We start from the raw sequence: 20,046 nt of genomic DNA on the forward strand, positions 1-20,046 counted from the left end.
TTAACGAGTTAAAGCCACTACCAAATAGCTACTGGAAATGTTTTTTTTTTGGAAATTGAGAATTTACAGATGATGACAATGGTTGCCAAATAGCTCTTTTGGGGGGCAAGTTCTTTTTTTGGGGGGAAGGAGCAATGGAAAGTAAAGCATTTTCCATTTCCAGTTGACTGCATGGATTAAAGGTCACTCAGAATACATGCCCAGTCAGAAAAAATAAAAAAAACCTTATATTTCACATCTCATATACTTAAAGCTGTGCTGACAGAAACAGTTTAGCAAACAAATCAGAGGTTGAAGTGACCTTGTGTTGTCAAAAAATGTCAATCAACAAACAAATTAGGGGAAATTATGACTTTCCTCCAAGAAAGATTTAAAAACAGATGGGAGTAAGGATTAATTGTTTTGTGGGAGTGAACATTTCTCAGGCTCTTCAAAAAAAGAGAAAGATTTTTTCTACTGATCAGGCACAGAATAGTACGTTTACATTGCTTTTAAATCCCATCTTTTGTAACATTTGTACCGCACGCTGGAAGAATGTAGGTTGTCCTGTTTCACAGTGGAAAAATACAAGAATGAAGTTTTAAAAAACAATTGGAAGCAAATCTGAGATCAATTGAAATCAAGACAGAGAGAGAGAAGAGAGCGAGCCCAGGCCAAAGAAGCAGAACTGAAAAAGATAGGTCAACAGCTGAAGCTGTGTGGGACCCTGAGGAAATTGGCACTGGCAGAGAAATGTGAGTAATGGCACAGACGGGAGCAAATCACTTTTGGAAACAAAGGAGAGGAATTTGAAAATCTGCCTCAAAATGCATGGGAAGCAAAGAGCCTGAGATGAGCAGGCAAAGATGCAATACTGTTGTGCCTTCTTGTGCATACCAATTGGAAAAGCGTGGAGCAAGAGTGCTGCAAAGGTCAGACTGTGCTGTAGACGTGGGGACTGGTGGGTCAGCGCTTGGGACAGGTAGAGAAAATGAGGTAAAAACTCAGAATAACCATAGAATCATAGAATGGTTTGGATTGGAAGGGACCTCAAAGTCCCACCAAGCTCAGGCTGCCCAGGGTCCCATCCAACTTGGCCTTGAGTGACTCCAGTGATGGGGCACCCACAGATTCTCTGAGCAAAAATAAGGCCCAAGTTATGCCTAGCATACACAGATCAAATCTCAAAGAGGGACAGAAAAGAAAGATGAAATATGTGAGGCATTTTAGATTAAGAGGACCTATTCTAGCTGTGAAGGAGTTAACTGAGAAAAGCTGGTACAAATCCAGATGCTTTCTTAGACAAGAGATACTGCAGGTAAGCAGGGAAGAGCCAGTGAAGACATAAAAGATGTGTGTATTTGAGCATTACTGACATAAAAGTGACTGGTAGAGCTCACAGGAATTTTCTTCTGAAACACATTTTTCATCTGCGAAGTCAGTTTGTTGAAGCTGGCACTCTGTTGGAACATGCTTTCTAGTCTCGGTGGAAAAGGTTGCTTAGATCTAAGATGGGATCACTAGTCAAGAGAGAAAGGGAAGAGGCAATCAGAAGAGGCAAGTAATTAGTTCACTCACCTAAAATAGAGAAAATCCAGGGTGAAACTTTGCTATGTGAGAGGAAGAATTCTGAACCAGTGTTCTCATAATTTTGACAGCAAGCCCAGCTGCTATGCTGCTACATCTTCTAGGGCAGGGTTTTCTCCCTTCCTCAGAGCACATACAAAAACAACTGAGGAGGACTGGATACATCACAGTACAAACAGCAGATTTATTTTGAAACTTCTAGAATACCCGGATGCTTTGCAGCATCACCACCCCTCCATCACTTCAGGCAGAAGAAGACCATGAAGCAGCAGTATCATCCTGAATGGAGTCTCTGGCTCTGATGCCAGAAGTAACTGAGTTCTGTGTGGCCGTGATCAGGTAGTAAACAACTGCATTTTCGTAGCTGCTCATTTCTGAGTGCTCATCTCAGATATTTTGCATTTCCTGCTCTATTTGGTATTGTTCAAAGGTGCTGAAGACCTACTGATCCCTTTCAAGTCCTACAGCAAAACAATTAGGTTAAGTTATTTCAGACAGAATTCCCAGAAATTGAGATGCATAAGATGAATGAACACATGAAAATATTGGCCCTAATATCTTCTGTGACTCAGCTTTTCCATCTCTACAATGGAGAAAATGATGCTTACTGATTTTTTCCAAATACTTCTGAGCTCTACAGATGTAAACCAGAGTGGATGTTAAGTACGATTATCATTCTTATTAGAAAAATACATAAAAGATCGTTTATTCCTGGAGAAGGGATCCCAGAAGAGAAGAGGCATCCCTGTCTGAAGAAGTGCCTGAGAGCTGAGCAGCTGCTAAGAAACCAGAGTACCCTCATCCTTATGAATACCCTGAGAGGGATGGAGCGGGCAACCATTTCACAAAGCTGCCACAAGGTGAAAAAGAGATGGGGCCAGGCATCATTAGCAGCAAGGAGATCATTAGATTTCTGCACTACGGTCTGCATGAACCTACAGTGAAAATGGCTGAGGACAGTCATGTAGGAGAGATAAGAGGGAGTGACTCTCTTAAGCACTCTATGAAGAATAAGGAGGCTTAGGGTGCTTGTTAAATGGGAAGCCAATGTCAGTGCAGGAGCCTGAGAGCACAGCAGATAATGGCTTATTTTCAAAGAGCTGAGCAGTGCACCAGAAGCTAAGGAATTACTGGATTCAGGAGTAAAGTGAAAAGACGGAGTAAGGAGATAGGCCTAAATGATGAGAGGTACCAGGGTCAAGAGAAGTGGTTGCTTTCTTGAGTGAATGAATTATGTCAGATGCTTCCAAGGCCACAAAGAGAGTAGGAGGAGAGCCACGAGAAAGGTTCTGGAAAGAGAGATGTTAAGTCTGGGTGAGCTAAATCAGCGCGATCTGTGGCTAAAAGACGAATATATATATGTATATATTGTGCATGTCTGGAAAAAGACTAGGTGAGAACAACATGAGTGTTCTGGGAAGAACAGCAGAGTCTGAGAAATGGGGAGAAAGGGCTAATGGCAGCTAGAGAAATGAAGGAGGAATAGAAGCAGTACTACCCATAATGAACTGCCCTAAGTCTCCTGCTGGACATGGAGAAGGGGTTCATACTTTCATTTTTGATGGTATAAGCCAAGTGATTGAAAACCAGAGACTGGACAAAGTATCATGAAGAAGATCTTGAAGTGATGGATATTTTTTTCTGCTCTTTAATGCAGCCAGTGTTGGACAGAAATTGAGATTATGCATCTCTGCAGGTACTGCCATAATGGACTCAGAGGAAAGGAGGGAGCCAGCTGCACAGCGGAGGAACACTAGTAGGCATGCAGGCAGTGTTTGAAGGCAATCAAAAGTTCAATGTGATCCTGAGATGAAGAGACAACAGAGAAATGGTGCAAACCCAGGAAGGCAGCAGTGGGAAAGGATGGAAAAGTTGGGTTCGTTAGGCAGAGTCTCAGAGGTCAGGAAGCTGAAGGAGAGAAACTGCATGGCAATATCTGGGAAGGAAGGAAAAGTAAATGGAGTACCATAGAGCAATAAAACAAAGACTGTAAGAAATCTGAAGCATTGTGGAAGGCAAGAAAGAAGGAGAAATTCACACGCAGGAAGCTGTCTCAGGATTGATGGAGAGCTGAGCTGTTAAAAAAAATAAATAAATAAATAGAGGAGGATCCACTCAGAGTTTCAGAAACTGAATCCATCTCATTTCACAGCCTAGTGATCTGGATGCTGTCCTTGCTCTCACAATGATCTAACTGAGCTTAAACCTGAAACTTGGTACTCAGGTCTGGCACATCCTGTCCCTGGCTGCCATGCAGAGGTGAATTCTGTCCTCCTTCCATCTTGCACTGTGCTTGTCCTTTAGCTCTTGTTTTCCGTGTGTCTTGGGAAAAGAGGCTGTTGTTCAGGGACTGCTGTGTGACTTCTGCTCCTTCTGTCCCAGATGTTACCCTGAACAGAAGGTGGGAGGTGGAGATTCTCCTGTGGGGGATCCATGGGGATGGGGAGGTTTCTTGCTTATGCTGGCAGTTCTGTCCTGCAGGGAGCATCCTTGGTTGGACATGATCCAGAGAAACTGCAATAAGCAGCAGAGAGAACAGCACTGATCTCCCCAGTACCCTGCAGAATGTGGAAATAGAGAGCTCTTGAGAATGAAGGCAACCCCATTACCTTCTTCTCTGTAGTGCCCAACACCTGTGATCCAGGGCAGGAGGTGCTCAGCCCCACAGTGTGCCCACAGTCTCATCCCATTGCATGCAGACAGAGTTTTCCCTGTGACTGCCTCCTCCTGGGAATTATTGCTCCCGACGTGTGGGTGATTGATTAGGCAGGAGCAACCCAGAGGCAGTGCTGCAGTTATTCAGACTAGATCACGAAAACACAAACCCACTCAATTCTGGTAGATGGAGAGGCCCAGCAGGACTGTAGGGTAGGCTTAATACTCACACTGAAAGTAGTGCACAACAGCATTATCTTTTTCTTACCTGCTGTTCCACTTGTGTCACTCTCTGCTCTAATCCCTGTGCTGACTCCCAGCTTCCTTCAACATCAAAGTTCAGCTCTTCACTTCATTTCCAGGGCCTCACGTGGCTCTGCTGGGGCTTAGTTCCCTTTGTCCCCTACCCTACCCTGTGCTGACCCAGCACGTCTCCCACTCCTCAGCCACTCCATGCCCCTAAAGCCATAGCTCTGCTTCTCTCTCCCCCTCTCAAGCCCAGCCTTGGCCACCTCCCTGCCAGCCACCCTCAGGGCTCATTCAGTGCAGCTGGTCTTCCTGTGATAATGACTTCCACTTCTGTGTCCTTGGCAAGCATTTCCCCTTTTGATTATTAACTTTGTTTACTACACCGCGTCTTCAGAATGAGAAATGATTCAGAGATACCCAGCTAAGGACAGAATCAAACAAGACATGAACATGCAATGGTTTAGCTTGTGACCTTTCTCAGATGCTTCCTCATTCCAGCCTGCACATCTCAGTCCTAATAACATTCCCAGTGATTTCCCGTTGGCCTTACAAGAAGCAGGATCCAGGCCTCATGGATGCAGCCCAAAGGTCTGACTGCTGGGAGCCCCCTTTGTAAGAGCTGAGCTGGTGCCTCAAAGGTTGGGGTCTTTGTATAATGAAACTCTAGGGCAAGAGACTGCCTTTGTAGCTGCCAGTAAAGTGCCACATACACATGAAGGCATGTGGAAATACATGTTGCTTCACAGTACAAGTAGACAGCATTAGCAGGGAAAGGCTTTCCCCTCCCACTCACCCTTTTGTCTATCTGCTCCTTTCCCGTTGTAAAAATATAGCATCCTTCACCAAGAGACTCAGTTTTGTTCTGATGCTTGGAAGGCATCCAGTCGCAGCTTGCGCTCTGCTCTGCCAGTCTCCAAAGGTATTCTGTACACAGGGCTTCCAGCTAGTCAAGAAACGCTCTATCTTCTCCCTCCCTGCCGGGGAATCTCCAAGCACCAGGGTTGTTACAGGATCCCGGTGGCTGGGCAAAGCCAAGCATTCTTGCTGTGATGTATTAACCCCCACTGCTTTGCTGCACATCACCAAGCACACTGCAGCAGGAGAGAAGCCCTTCGTAGGGGTGGAGGCTTGCCATGGAGAAGCATTTGCACGGTTAGGTCTTAGCTTGGCCAAATCTTATTCTGATGTTCACTGAAAGTGATTCTGAGAAAGACAGTTTGGGTCAGAGAGGGGTTCATAGAAGAAAGACACAGGCTGGGTGGGATGACAGAAAAAAAAGAGATTTTTCTAGACCAAAACCATGAGTCTGATGTACTGAAAATGTCAGTAAGCCGACAGTTCAGGCATTCACCTCATTCATCCGGGATTCAGGTGATCAAGTCACAGTCTCTGTAACCCTCAAAGAAATTTCCTCTGAAAAGCCCTGACCACCTGCTAGAGAGAAAGGCTTTCTGCTGCAGCTGTAGCACGAGGAAAAATATATAAAAAAAGAGGTTTACTCATGGCAAGGCAAACACAAAGTGAGGCTGAAACGCTGCAGTTCTTTGATCTTGGCACACGTCCTGACAGGCAGCTCCGGCACAAAGATAAGATCACGAGGGTAAGATCTGAGGTGCAGCACAGCATTTTAAGGCTCTGTTGCTTTTCAGGCTGCTGTCAGTGCAGCAGTCAATTAGAAAGTGAGGAAGGGGCTGGAATTTCAGCTCAGTGTTTCCAGAAGGAACTGAGAATATTTTCAAGGGAAAATGGACAAGCCCAGAAGGAAGTTTTGGCAGCCTTCATGTGGCAAATTCTTGTTTTACAGGTTTTATAGCAAGCTTCAGATCCAAGACCTACCCTACCCAACATATGGGGCAGACAGAGGGATGTGGTTTGGGGCAAGAAGCTCTAATGGGCACGTCTCCAGGGAATCCAATCCCAACCACATGAGGTGGCTCGGACATGATTCAAAACCCTGAAACGGCCCTTCAGGTTTCTAACTGAGTGTAACGGGACCAGGTCACATTAGAAATGATATTCCCCAGTCTGGTACTGTGAGTAAATTTTATCCTGTTATGAATAGCCTCCTCCCCAGGACGCAAGAGCAGTGTTACGTGTAGCGAAGCTGAAAACGCTTCAGAGATTAGCCCTAGCACGTAGATCCAGACTCTTTCGTAATGAATTAGTGTGTTCAATGAATGAAAAAATATTGGTGCAGCAGCACAGCTTGCAGTCAAGCTTCAAAGGGGTTCTGGTGGCTGAGCAGCCCTACCTGGTCCAATTGTGCCACAGGGGTTTTAACGCTCATCCGTCACAGTCCCCCACCTGCTTGCTCCTTTCCAGATCATCCTCCCCTCACTGGCCTCCACTCACCTTTCTTGCAGGCATCATCCCTAAACCTGGCACACTTCTGTCCTCCGTGGATTTCATTTTAAAAGCAAGCATAAACTTAACAGGATACAGGCGCACGCACAACCATAAATGTCTCATGATCATGTGCTGCTATAAACCTCCCTCTTCCAAACACCCTGCTGGCACTGTTTGCTTGTTAAATAACCCCAGTGCTGTGCTTAAGTCTAACTTTTGTTACAAGCACTTCAGGAGAGGGCCAAGGCAGTTTGTCTCCTTGTAAAGCACCAGGGTACCTGCAACTCAGGAGGAATAACAATAATAAAATTATTAACGTTCTAATAGCAGCCTCTGAAAGCTAACACTACTTGTGAGGGTTGGCATTTGTTTTCTCTAGCTGCATAAGGAAGGGACCTGAAATTAAATCTGTGAAATACCTCCTCCAACATCTGGTGTTTGATGTGGATTAGGAGCACGTAGTCAGAGCGACACTCGCTCACCTAGTGATGTTGGGAGCTGTGGCACAGCTGGATGCCATACTTTGGTGGAACATCCCATTTAGTTCCACATGGTGTAAGCTATGCTTGCCAGCATGGTTTGGACTGGGGAAGGGGCTGCAATGAGAACTATTCCCAGCAAGGGGACATTGCTGGGGCAGGAGGTTCCCTCTTCAGCCATTGGAGACACCAATAGCCTTGTCCCCAGATGCTGGCAAGAATGGGCTTGCTATGCATAACATCTGCCCCATTCTCCCCCTGGTTTCTTTATTGCTTTGAAGGCATACGAAGGGACAGCAGAATCTCCAGGGCACTTTATCTTAAAGGGATTAGCGATGCTCCCCATCTGGGCAAAGCCTGGGCGAGCTCAGTAAGCACATAATGGCAGCTGCGCTCATGTGCGACAGCCCCGCACTTGGGGACCTTCCTCAGCCTTGCGTGAAGGGCTCTGGGTTCCCCCAGTGTCAGACATGCTGGAGGAAAGCCAGTCCTGCCCTTGCTCTGCTTCCTTGCCTAAAACCATCTCCATACTTGTCTCCTAGCCAAAAGAGGGTTTGCATGCCCAGCAAAGCCAATCACCCCAAGTCTTGCAACTGTGGCCAATCCCCTAGTTCTCATTACAGATATCAATTGCTAAATATATGGGATGGGGTCTTTCCAAGCCCTGGAGGGGCTTGCAGAGGGGCAGCAGTGCTGAAAGGGAAGAGAATATGGAGGATGGAGGAAAAGCTGCCGTTGTCCTTGGCTTTCTCCACTCTCTGGATTATTTCCCTGGGGTACTCGGATGTTTTTATTATTAATAACTAATTTTTATCTAGCACTTTGCATCCTGAAGGACCCTAAAGCGCACCACATACTTCATAAGCTAATTGCCAGCTGAGCCTAATTCCTCACTCGGTTGTGACCGTATCTGCTGAAGGAGCAGCTCAGGGTCACACTGGGTTTGCACCAGTTCAGCTGAGGACAGCCTCTCCCTATAGATCCAGCAGGATATGTCAGAGATAAATGCAGCGTAGGGTTGGAGGTGAAAAATTTGAGTTGCCTTTTCTCCTCCTTCATAATTTAAAAATGACTAATGAAATGGTGGTCACAAAGCCTTCTGACCATGGCACTGCAATTGTGAGTGTTGGTATCCATGTGCCATGACTTCCGATCACCCCTAGAGTTATGATCTCACCACCCACCCAAAACATGACCTTCCAGGGCAAACCTGGCCCTGTCCTCCAATGTATACACACAGATCAGCACCGTAGCTTTGTCCGGGGAGAAAATGCAACCCCAGCAGATGAGCTGAACCATAAATCTTCTGCCGCAAGGATTTCCTACGTGTGCTTCTGGGGAGGACCAGAGGAGCTCAGCTGAGCTGTGTGCTTTCAGTTCAGGTTGGAGGCTGTTCAGTGCCTACGTCTCCATCAGATGGGATGGTGCTTACGTGTTCTGCCTTCTGAGAGTTTGATGTGGTATCCCTCCATGTAAAAACTGTCCTAGTTTCAATATTGCTGCCGTGACAAACAAACAAAAAAAAAGAAGCAACAGCTCTTAAACACTCCCTTCATCCCATCCACCCCTTTCCCCCCAGGCTTCCATTAGTATCTGCCTTCCCCTGACATCTGGATGTGCCGCCACGGCTTGGGATTGCCTGTGGTAGTGGTGGAGCAGCTCCTCTCCTCCCACACCTTATGCACATCATTTCTCTCTCACTGCAGATAATTGCATCACCCTTCCTGTCACTCGGCTCACAGTTGTAGTGTCACATTTGACTCATTTTCCACACACACACAAATGTTCTTGCTACAAATTGCCAGTTTGGGTTTGGCTGTGTTTCTCTTTTCCTTTCTTCCGGAATATCTCAATTTCTTTCATTTGCCCTTTCTGTTTCATCAGGACTTCTCTCCATGCCTCTACCCTTCACCTGGCAGCTCTGGTGCTCCAGTTGTGCTCTGGGAGGTTAAACCCCAACATAATGCTGCAACATACAAGCTCAGACACTTAAAAACCCTTACCTCAATCCCTTTTCTGGTTCTCAGCTCATTTGCAGACCTGTTTTGCCTCTCTTTAAATGGAAAAGACAGTAACTTCTACCAGCACAGCTGACATACCTTGAAAACCCTGTGGCAGGACTTGTACATGTGGAAGTCCACAAGGTTTTGTGCACCAGTCTCTGCAGAATTAGTTCCTAAACAATCTGCTGAGGAATCACAGATGCTGTCAGTGCTTTACGCTTCCATCAAACCACAAAGGAAAACAACAGCAAGACAAACCCAAATGCATTCATTGATGTGTCTACATGAAATCACAACATGCAATTGCTGTATATGTAGATGTAAAACTGTTTTCGTTTCCAGCTGGGAAATGCAGGAAATACAACATTAGGAGTAGTGAGCTTACCCATAGCTTTAACTAAGCCTACAACGTTTTTCTGCTTATTACTGCTTTTAGAAGAAATTCAGCTCAGGTTTGATTCAGGCAGCATCTAGAAAATAGAGGGAATTGATTACCGGGGGAAATGCTTGTACTGAACGTATGCAAAAAAAAAGAGAAGGATTTTTTTGAATGACTTTTATTATTGCTGTGCTAGGTTTTTTAATTTGTGACTTGGACAGATGTCTAGCAGTGCCTGAAAACCAGCCACCCGCAATGCTTTAGCTTATATAGCTCAGACGTGCTGGATTTGTCCCTGCACCAAAACGCCTTCCAGAGCCTTTGCCCAGTTCCTCAGCCAATCCCCTTCTCTGCCCTGTGACAAAGCACAGGAAATTCTAAGCAATGGCACAGACGTTCTTGAAAATTACAAGCCTATAACAAGAGGGTGCTTATAAATGGAAATCTTTGGATATTCTTTAGTGTAGGTTTTGCTTCTGTTGCACCTCCCTACACAGAGGCCGTGGACTGGGACGAGGAGGCAGGGAGGCCCAGCACCATGAGGCCACAATGGGAACCTGGCTCCGCTCACCCTCTCCTCCCTGCTGCTGGTGTCTCACTTCTTCCTCCCCTGCCCACCTATGTCAGTGCTTCTATTTCCATCTACTAACCGCCTCCCAACCCGAGTCATTCCCCCAGAATTGCTCCTGTCAGGCTGCTTACTGCTGCAGCATTGGCCATGGCTAATGCAGTGCGATATAGCCCTTCCTTCAGGCTCATCAAGGCACTGTAAGGCAGTGTTTGTACCATTTTTCTGCAGAGAAACCTCTTTATTATCTGATCCTTAGCAGCAGCTGTAATAAACACGATTATTAATGATAAGGTGAGGAGAGCTGGTATAATGGTTCTCCCTCGTAGGCAGGGGGGATATTCTTTAATAACTGTGAGATCAATTTCTATTTTGCATCAGTCCTTTTACAGTCTTCTTTGCCACAATATCTGAATGATTTCCAGTGGCACATTAAGTGATGGGGCTTGATATCAGTCACATGTGGTTTGTTCTTTTATCCTCTCCCCAGGGAGAGAATTATGTATGCAGCATACTGGTTATGTTGCTAGGGTTTTGTTGGTTTTTTGTTTAACATATGCACTGCTGCACGTTTATGTTGGGGAAGGCCACATCAAAGCAGGCACGCTGCATTTACATGAGAAGGTGATGAGGCTTCTGATGGCCCTTAGTTCCCAGAGGATCTCCACTATGTCCTAAGTGCAGGCTAAGCCCTGCAGACCTCATTCCCCACCCCACTGGTATCACCAGCACCATTTTGGGACAGTGATGGTGAACCTTCTCTCCTGGTTTGCAAGTCTTTTGGGCAATACTTGCAAAGTTCACATGCCAGCAGTTTGCCATATAGCTCTGGAATTTGTCCTCCAAGTTCCAAGCTTCAGCACCTGGTCCCAAAGGGAATAATCTCAGAAACAGAACCTTGGAGCAGAAAGAAATGTTCAAGCTCTCCGTCCTCCCTCCTGCCCTTCCTGTGCCGTTTTCTTCATTTCTTTCATGGGCAAAAAGTAAATATCAATTTAATCTGCAATGACGATCACTTCTAAGGCAGGAATCACAAGTGTGGATTTGGGAAGTCTTTCATGTGGGCACAGCCTTTGCGTTCATCTGGGAGAAGGTCACGTCAAGGAGGAGCATGTTGTGTTTGAACTGGAAACTGGGGAGAAATATCTGGCCCAAACAGCTCCAGTGTCTGATCTCCTTCATGTTTTTAATACAAATATCCTCAGGCTGTTTCCCCAAGGCAGGGAAATGCCGTTATTCCCTCTGTCTGTGACAGAAGAGTGGGGTTAAGTGACTTGCTAAAATGATACAGGAAATGTGTGGAGGTGCTGATTCCTTGGCTAACACCGAGCCATCATTCTGAGCTTTTAGAGACAACAGCTATATCCAGCCACCTTTATTTATTTCTCCAGAAGCCACCATGCCAAAACCTCTGCTAAATTAGAGAGGGAGGCTAAAGGAAAGCTTTCAGCGGATTGCTTTTTTCCGTAAATGGAAATACCACAAATCATTCTGGGAAAAAACAGGTCTTTCTGTTCTCTTCCCTCTTTGTCTGCCTCTCTCCTTTTGGATGTCTCTCCTTCTCCCTCTGGCTCCCAGTTTTCAGATGTACAGCCCTGACCATCTAAAAGCATTCCCTTCTCCCTGCGGGAAGGGAGCAGCTTTGTATTCTTTGGAACTTACTATTTGCCGACGGATTGCACTCCGCAGGCAGGCGAGTCTTCTGCTAAAGCCAGGGGCTGCACAAAGCGGCACAAAAATAAACCATGCCATCAACAACACTGAGCCAGGTTCCCATCAGGGGTAACTTGGTCCGGCTCGCGCTGCAGCAGAGCCGGCAGCTGCCAGCTGCCCTGCATAGACAGCGTGTACCCAAACGATGGCTGGCCGCCTTGCAGGAGGCCTCTCTGAGACCAAGCGCTCCGTCAGTGTTGATGTCTATGCGTCTTAGATGTTCAGTCTCTCTTGGCACTATGGCAGGTCACAGCCCAAAGTGCTGCCTCTGCAACCAAGCTTTCCAAAGCTCAGGCAGGTAAATGCTGAGGGGCTGGCTGAAAGACTCCCAGTAGCATCTTAGAGGATGCTCTGGGATATTGCCATGGTGTCAGAAGGCTGAGGGCCAGGATCAGGGGTGTTTTCCATGGACCTGGGCATCCACACCTTTTTGGTCCTGAGACAAGTCAGAGCTCTTCCCAAGCTGTTCTGTACATCCAAATTCAGACTGCCCCAGGAGCTCCACATCAACATATTGGGCTGAGGAAGGTGGCTGTAGAGAATGAGACTGTGAAATGGGAGGAGGATCTGGAGGGTGAGGGGAGAGCTGGAAGCTGGGAGAGCTGCAGTGAGAGGGTGGAAATGCATAGATTGAGTGTCTCATGGGCTTGCAGAAGTCGCAGTGCTCAACACCTGCCTGGGGTTCACAGCATGATGTAGTTCATCAGGAAGAATGGGAAGGGCAAAAGGACATGAGTAGGCATGAGAATACATCATTTCTCTCTCCTTAAAGGGGTCCCAGAGTCCTGAACATCCTCCAAAATAGAAGCATGCTCATGCTCAGGCATTCAGAGGTACTAACTGTGGTGTGAAACATGATTCTTCCCTCTCTGGGTTTGCAAATGGCATGTGTAGAATGGGAGAAGGGCCTTGTGTCAGACCTCTGAAACACTGTTGAGCTTCTCTAAACCCTCCCCACAAGTGGCTGAGGGGCTTCCGCTGGCACAGGAACTGGGGAGGCTGTCCCACCATCCCAGCAGGCCACAGATGTCCAGGGGAGGACTGCCAAGCTGCCTTGGCATGAGAAGCGACTTCTCCACACTGAGCTGATTTCTGAGCCGTTGCATCTGCCCTGAGCGCACACACAGCCCTTGACAGTCATGCAGCCACCCTGTGTCCTTTGGAGGAGCACAAGGCAGAACAGTGCTGTCCCCCCAACACGAGGTGGGTCTCCAAGGCAGAGATAAGAAATGGCTTCAGCAGCATGCCTGTGGCAGAACAGAAACTGAATCTTGTTCTCTCCTATTCCCAGTCACCACGTTAATGACCTAAATTCTGCATCTTTTCTTCATCCATTGCCCAGATGAGCTAGGAGGCATTGGAAGAGAAGCTGTGGCAGCACAGGCAAGCAGCTGTCTTCTGGAGCCACGGCTTCATGCTGGTATCACAGACAGCAGCAGCTCAGTGCTGTGCATGTTGTCCTCATAAACACGAGTAAGGCTGAACCAGGACCAGACCAGAGTAGCGCATTGTCCCGGGGTGAAAAGCAGCTCCTCAGTAACTGCGTTGTGGAAGGGTGATTAATAACTTATAGCCCATGGGTTAAATGTAGGAATAACACTTCAAAGATACACGGAGAGGCTTTGTTCCTACTTTCTCCTCCTAGTGCTTACCTTTTACACACACTTCTTTCCACTGTGACTGGCCTCTTCTTGGAAACATCTTGAACTAACAGCAAAGGGTGATAGGTTTCTCAGAATTACCAGGCAAAAACTGACAGGACACAGAAAAGCCAAGCATAGAAGCTGACCCAGAGGAACTTCAGTCTCTGCAACCTCTCAAACCTTGTTCCAGCAAGGCTTTGCCTGGAGAAAAACCCAGGGAGAATTGTCTATATTTCCCAAATACCTGAGAGATCATTGGAAATCATCTGGAACAAATCTTCCAAGACATGACTCAGAAACTTGTCTGAGGTCTCAGTCTGGCAAGAGTTAGCCTGGAAGAGCTCTAGGTTCCTCAGAAACAACCCTTCCAGGAGGCAACATCTATGGTTGTGGCTTCAAAGTCCCCTGCCCTGCACACCTGGATGGTACAATGGCTGGGCAAGGATGGCAGGAAGGTTTCTCAGGTTGCCACAACACTTGCCACTCTCAGTATTCAGGCTGCAAAGTCCCTTGCTGAGGGCTCAGTCAGTTTGAAACACTGATGGCTGATCAGCCCCTGGGGCTGCCGTGCCTAGCCATGCACCACATTTGGGTACTGTGCTCCTCCTTCCCCAAGGGCCACCCCTACACCAACATGAACAAACAGATATCTCAAGATACTAAGCAATGTCCAGTCAACCAATGGCCATGATGTTGACTATGCTCAAAGATTACCAATCTGCAGTGGTATTGCTGATTTCAAGAGGAGAGTGACACAGATGTTGAAAAGAAGAGACTGGTAGAAATCTCAGATGATGATGGACTGGGAAGATTTCTCTAACCTTCTGGTGAAATGGCTTTGCTGGTCACGGGGTGAGTTAAAGAGGGTGCCCCGTGGCTAAAGCAGAGAGGCTGGTAGAAGCACCTGTATGCGGGCTTTTCACCAGCCTGGTGAATCCGTGGGTGACACAGATTCTCAACCACAGCAGAAGATTTGGTTCATCCAGCACAAGAGGTCCTTGGCTGTAGGAATGAACCCCAACACTCACGCCAAGCTTCTTGCAGGCTTAATCTGTGAGCGGACACAAGAGGAGGCCTGCTAAAGGTACACAAAGCAAGCAGTCATACGGAGCAAGTAGATTAGGAGCTTTTGTTCTTCTTGTACAACAGCGGAACAATGGAACATATCCCACCAGTGAAATGAATAGGTATAGCAAATTCACAGCAGAGGAAAACAAACACTTCTCTGCACAAATACAATCAGCCCTCTGTACGCAACACCACTGGAATTCACCGAGACTATGCCAGGTGAAATTCAAGTGGAGAATTAGCCTCTCTGTAACTATGCAAACATCCGAAGTTGCCTCAGTCAATGCCAACAGAAGCAATGCTAACTCATGAGTTTTGCTATCAGTGACTACAGTTCCACCTCCTACAGAGGCGGGACAGACCCCTAGTCCACACATGGCCAAAACCTCCGGTGCTGCCAAATCCCAGAGCAAGGAATACTGGTCCAAGTGGACATCAGTCTGTGCCCAGCCCATGTTCCTGTGCAAAGAAGAGGGAAATGGGTGTGTGAGCATGTGAGGAGAGAACCTAATGGTCCCCATGTGAGTGTGCATGCTGCCTGGGAGAAAGGAAGGGAGGGAGTAAGGAGCGACACAGAGGGCAGTTGCTCCTTCAAGGAGGTTGCTGGTGTTCTCATTTGTTCTTTTTTTCTCTTGTTCCCTAGGGAATTTTAAAGGTCTGTGTAAGCAAATCGATCACTTCCCTGAGGATGCAGATTATGAAGCCGATACAGCAGAATATTTCCTCCGTAAGTCCACAGGCCCTTTTCCCTGCAACTGCTCATAAGTGCTGTCATCAGGTGCCTTTTGCTCTCTGAAGACAGTGCAGCACAGATCCTGGATCCCGTGGGGCTCAAGGGGCAGAGGGAGGGACAGCTGTGAAAGGTGGGCAGGGGTCCCCCAGGTCCACTGAGTCTTTGCATCTGGCTGCAGTCTCACCTCCCTTGGACCTGCCATTGAGACAGGTCAAGTGTCATGACAACCAATAGCATTTCTTATTAGCAGCGATTCTTGGTGATATAAACCCCAAGTCTTCTAACCCAAATGCATCAGAACTTGGCACACGATGATAGCAGTTTCTGAGCCCCTTTCCAGTGGACAAGAAGTACAGGGACAGAGGAGGGCTGCAGGGGCCATCCTTCATAGCTGCAGCTGGTTCTGCAGCCAGATCCTGGGCACAGGAACAGCAGAGCTCCCCTCTGTACCACTGATTTAACTCAAGCATCCTTTCTACTCAAACATACCCACATAGAACAAGGTTGTGCTTCCTCAACTTAAACTCTGATTGCATCAGATCTAAGAAATCTGCTGGACTGCAGTGAATGGAGATACCCATTTCTCTCTTGTTCCCCTCTCTTCAAGCACTGCATCTCTACAGAGCAGATCCTGAGCACACACCACCCCAGCTGGCAATGAGCCACCACTTCCTCCTACCCTGAGAGCTCAGCTGAACAGGAGTCACTCCCCCTCCAGGTCCTCACCTTGCCTTCTTTTCCACCCTCTGCACACTCACAACATCTTTTGGCACCATGATAAGAGATCTTCTCCATTCAGGAATCTGAGACAAGAGATTTTGACCTCCCAAGGTGAAGTATCAGAGGTCTCCAAAGACCAGCAGCCTTTCAGAGCTGCTCCTTGTCAGCCAGCTGTGCTGGAAGCCAGATGTGGAGACCCACCCCTGCGGCAGAGATGAGAGAGAGAATTTAGGCTCTGAAAAGCTCATTTGTATGTGAAAAGAGATGGCTCTTACTGCTTGCACGGTTGTTTGGGAGCAAGGAAACTGCAAGCATTCTCTGCACTTCAGAAAGGAGAGCTGGGGGAAGGGAGTGAGCATCCCAAGAGCTGTGGATCCATTCCCTCAGAAGGAACAAGACCCACATGCAGAACCTGGCCGATGCCAGGACCTGAGAGTGTCCTAAGACAGAACATTTTTGAAGAATTAGGTTCAAAGTGGGATTTGGTCACTTAGTTAAGGAGTCTTTCCTTAACAGAGTTGGGCTTCTGCTGCCTGGCTGCATAAGGACCCCACCAAGCAGCTGCTTCTCCAAGCCTTCTGCCAAATGGGTGCTCTGCATGGGCAATGCCTGGTGGTGCTAGCAAGGGCAGCTAGAAGGGTACTGTTATCAACCTAAGTGATCCCTTTGGTTCAAGGACCAGGATAATCGTGGGACAGTGCCTATGGCCTGTCTAGAAGGGCTCAGACTTGATACCCGCCAGACATCTTCAGAAGGTATCTCATGTTTCTGAGAATTAAACACCCATTAGAGAGGAAGCAGTGGCTTCCTTATGTTCACTTGCTAAAATGAAATTAGAAAATAGGCAGATGCTATGAGCACCCAAAATACCATCACAAATCCCTTTTATCCTTAGCCTCGAGGATCCAGAAAACCAGATGAAACCCTGCCCCTTTTTTGCTTCCTTGGTCCTTTCAAGGAGTGGGAAGCAGAGGCTACCCTCACACTTCTTATGCTACCCGCAGCTCCCCAAATCGACTGGCACATTCTGGTTCTCCCAGCAGGTGGGAAATTCTGAAATAATACCCAGTTAAAACTGATAAGGTCAGAGCAGGGTTGTGAGCGTCCCTCTAGAAACCTTCCAAACAGAGGATGCCCGCTTGATATTTGCTCACCTCCATTTAGCTTCACCTTGTTGAATTCTGCCTTGCCTTCCAGAAGCTATTAAGATGGTTATTATCACTCTCCTGTTTCCTGAAACTCAGCCAAAGATAGACAGAAAGCAAGAAAGAGGTTTATCTCTACTTTTTGCATTCTCAAAACACAGGCAAGGGGCTTGGCCCCCCATTCAAAGACCCTGTTCCTTCAGCCTGGTGGGACTCCAAGACCAGCAGGGTCTTTGAAAGAAGTCTGTTCTTGCACCAGAAAATGTCCCACCTTTGGGACTTAGGGACTGGACTTGATGATCTTTATGGACTCTTTCCAACATGGGATATTCTATGATTCCATGATTTGCTTCAGGAGGGTCCGTTCCTGTAAGCAAGGAGGGTTTGGCTTTCCTCCCTCTTTCCCAATCTTTGCTCCACAAGCAAAATCGCACCAGCCCGTCTGATACCTTTCTTTAGCAAGCAAGGCTTCATTTCATGCTTTACAGATTACTTCCTCTTGGGAAGAGAGGAGGGAAACCCTTCTTGGTAAAAAACACAAACAGTGCCAACACAAACCAGACTGCCCAAATATGTGTGAGTTTTCCCCCGGAGCTCTGGGGTTCATTGTGCATCTGCGTGCATCGGTGTCATTGCCAACTGAGCTATCCACTACTGACCAATGGTGTGTGTATGGAGCTGGCACATGCACACCCACCCCTGTCCTCTGGAATAAGCCCAGCTCTTTCATCACCAGCACCTTCTGACACACTTTGTCTCTCTTCTCACCCCCTTTTTACTCCTCCATGAATTACTCTGGCTCCCCCAGGTCATGCCCTCTGGTCCCCGTGCCCCATGTTGCTTCCACAGCCCTGATTCTTCTCTCTGACATGTGCATTGTTGTCTCTGCCCCCCTCCCTCTCTCCTCCGCAGGGGCTGTTAGAGCCTCTAGTATTTTTCCGATCCTGAGTGTGATTCTGCTTTTCATGGGTGGACTCTGCATTGCAGCCAGCGAGTTCTACAAAACTCGACACAACATCATCCTTAGTGCCGGCATCTTCTTCGTGTCTGCAGGTAATGGGACATGTGTGGGCCGGGCTCAGGGCTACGGGAGGGCTGCATTTCCAACCTGGGGTGAAGGCAACACCCTGAGGAAGCCTCTTCATCTGCCACATAGGGAGGGAGGATCCCCATGGCTGGTGGCTTTGGGGGGTCATCAGGGTGTGGGGGGAGCATGAGCAAGGGCTTGCCCTGGAAAAGCTGTGATGGAGACCAGCAGGTAGGTTTGGGACCCCATTGCCCCTCCTGGCAGCAGGAGGGCAGGAGTCTCATCCCATGGCCACCGCCACAGGTTGTCCTCCTGACGGCTGCCTCTCCCCCAGGTCTGAGTAATATAATTGGGATCATCGTATACATATCAGCCAATGCTGGAGACCCCTCGAAGAGCGACTCCAAGAAGAACAGCTACTCTTACGGCTGGTCCTTCTACTTTGGGGCCCTGTCCTTCATTATAGCCGAGATGGTGGGAGTGCTGGCCGTCCACATGTTCATTGACCGGCACAAACAGCTGCGCGCCAACGCTCGCGCCACGGACTACCTCCAGTCCTCCGCCATCACCCGCATCCCCAGCTACCGGTACCGCTACCAGAGACGCAGCCGCTCCAGCTCCCGCTCCACCGAGCCTTCACACTCCAGGGATGCCTCTCCAGTCGGGATCAAAGGGTTCAACACCCTCCCATCAACAGAGATCTCGATGTACACCCTGAGCAGGGACCCGCTGAAGGCCACCACCACCCCTACCGCTACCTACAACTCCGACAGGGATAACAGCTTCCTCCAGGTTCACAACTGTATCCAGAAGGAGAACAAGGACTCGATCCACACCAACACAGCCAACCGCCGGACCACCCCGGTATGAAGCCGCCGCCAGGAGCTGCAAGTGGGGAAGGAGGAGGAAGGAGGACAGGGTGGGGGGCGGGGAGGGGGGGGTGGGCGAGCGGGTGAGGACAAAGAGGGTGGCGGGGTGGGAGGAGGTGTGAGCGCCCCCAGGGTGGGGCCCTCGCAATCGCAAAAAACAAACAAACAAAAAAACAAAGGAAGAAACAAACAAACAGAAAAACATAGCGAGAAAAGTGTAAAAAAACAAAACAAAAACAAACAAAAAAAAAGCATTAAAAAAATAAAAACACGCGCGAAAATAGGAAATAAAATACGGAGCGACCGGCGAGCAAAGAGATAAGCAGACAAACGAGCACGCGAACGTAAAGCAAACGTACAGCGAGCAAACAAACAAAAACTAAAGGAAACGTGAGGGAAGAAACAACGGAGAAAAAAGAAAAAAAAACTTAAAAAAAAAAGAAAAAGAAAAAAAGAAAAAAAAGAAAAAAAAAACTTTAAAACCGAGAGAAAGAGATTTAAAAAAAAAAAAAAATAGAAATAAATTTAAAAGAAAATGCATGATTTCCCATGTACCATTATTTTAACATTTAATAAAAAGAGATTTAAACGAAAAAAAAAAAATATAAAAGGGAACCAAGAAATAACGACAATAAACCAAGTGGGAGGAGGAGGAGGAGGATGAAGGAGGTGGCAGCTCTTTGGGTTTTGGGGGGAGGGCGGGAGGGGGTTCTTTAATTTTATGGTTCATTTCCCACCTCCTTCAGCTCAGCGCAGGCTCCCGGGGGGCGCGGGCCTGCAACAACCCCTCCGTGTCCCCAAGGCCACCCGAAGGCTGTGGGGGCTCTCAGGGTGCATGGGAGCACTCAGCCCCCCCACCCCCACCCCAGACCCACTCAGCCTC

At 47.7% G+C, this 20,046-nt stretch overlaps 1 protein-coding gene across 2 annotated transcripts in view; it reads left to right on the forward strand.

Moving 5' to 3' along the window:
• The window catches only part of CACNG2 (calcium voltage-gated channel auxiliary subunit gamma 2), a 47,453-nt gene extending 27,879 nt beyond the window's left edge, over nucleotides 1–19,574 (forward strand). Inside the window, exons 2-4 of one of the 2 annotated variants that reach the window (XM_072357993.1) lie at nucleotides 15,313–15,396; nucleotides 18,180–18,320; nucleotides 18,629–19,574. In XM_072357993.1, the coding sequence (XP_072214094.1) occupies nucleotides 15,313–15,396; nucleotides 18,180–18,320; nucleotides 18,629–19,164 (761 nt within the window). In that variant the 3' untranslated portion in view covers nucleotides 19,165–19,574. The remainder of the gene's footprint in view (nucleotides 1–15,312; nucleotides 15,397–18,179; nucleotides 18,321–18,628) is intronic. The other variant, XM_072358002.1, reaches the window with a different exon arrangement.
• The last annotated feature ends 472 nt before the right edge of the window (nucleotides 19,575–20,046 follow it).

Source organism: Excalfactoria chinensis, chromosome 1 (assembly GCF_039878825.1).
Source record: "Excalfactoria chinensis isolate bCotChi1 chromosome 1, bCotChi1.hap2, whole genome shotgun sequence".
Lineage (NCBI taxonomy): Eukaryota > Metazoa > Chordata > Aves > Galliformes > Phasianidae > Excalfactoria > Excalfactoria chinensis.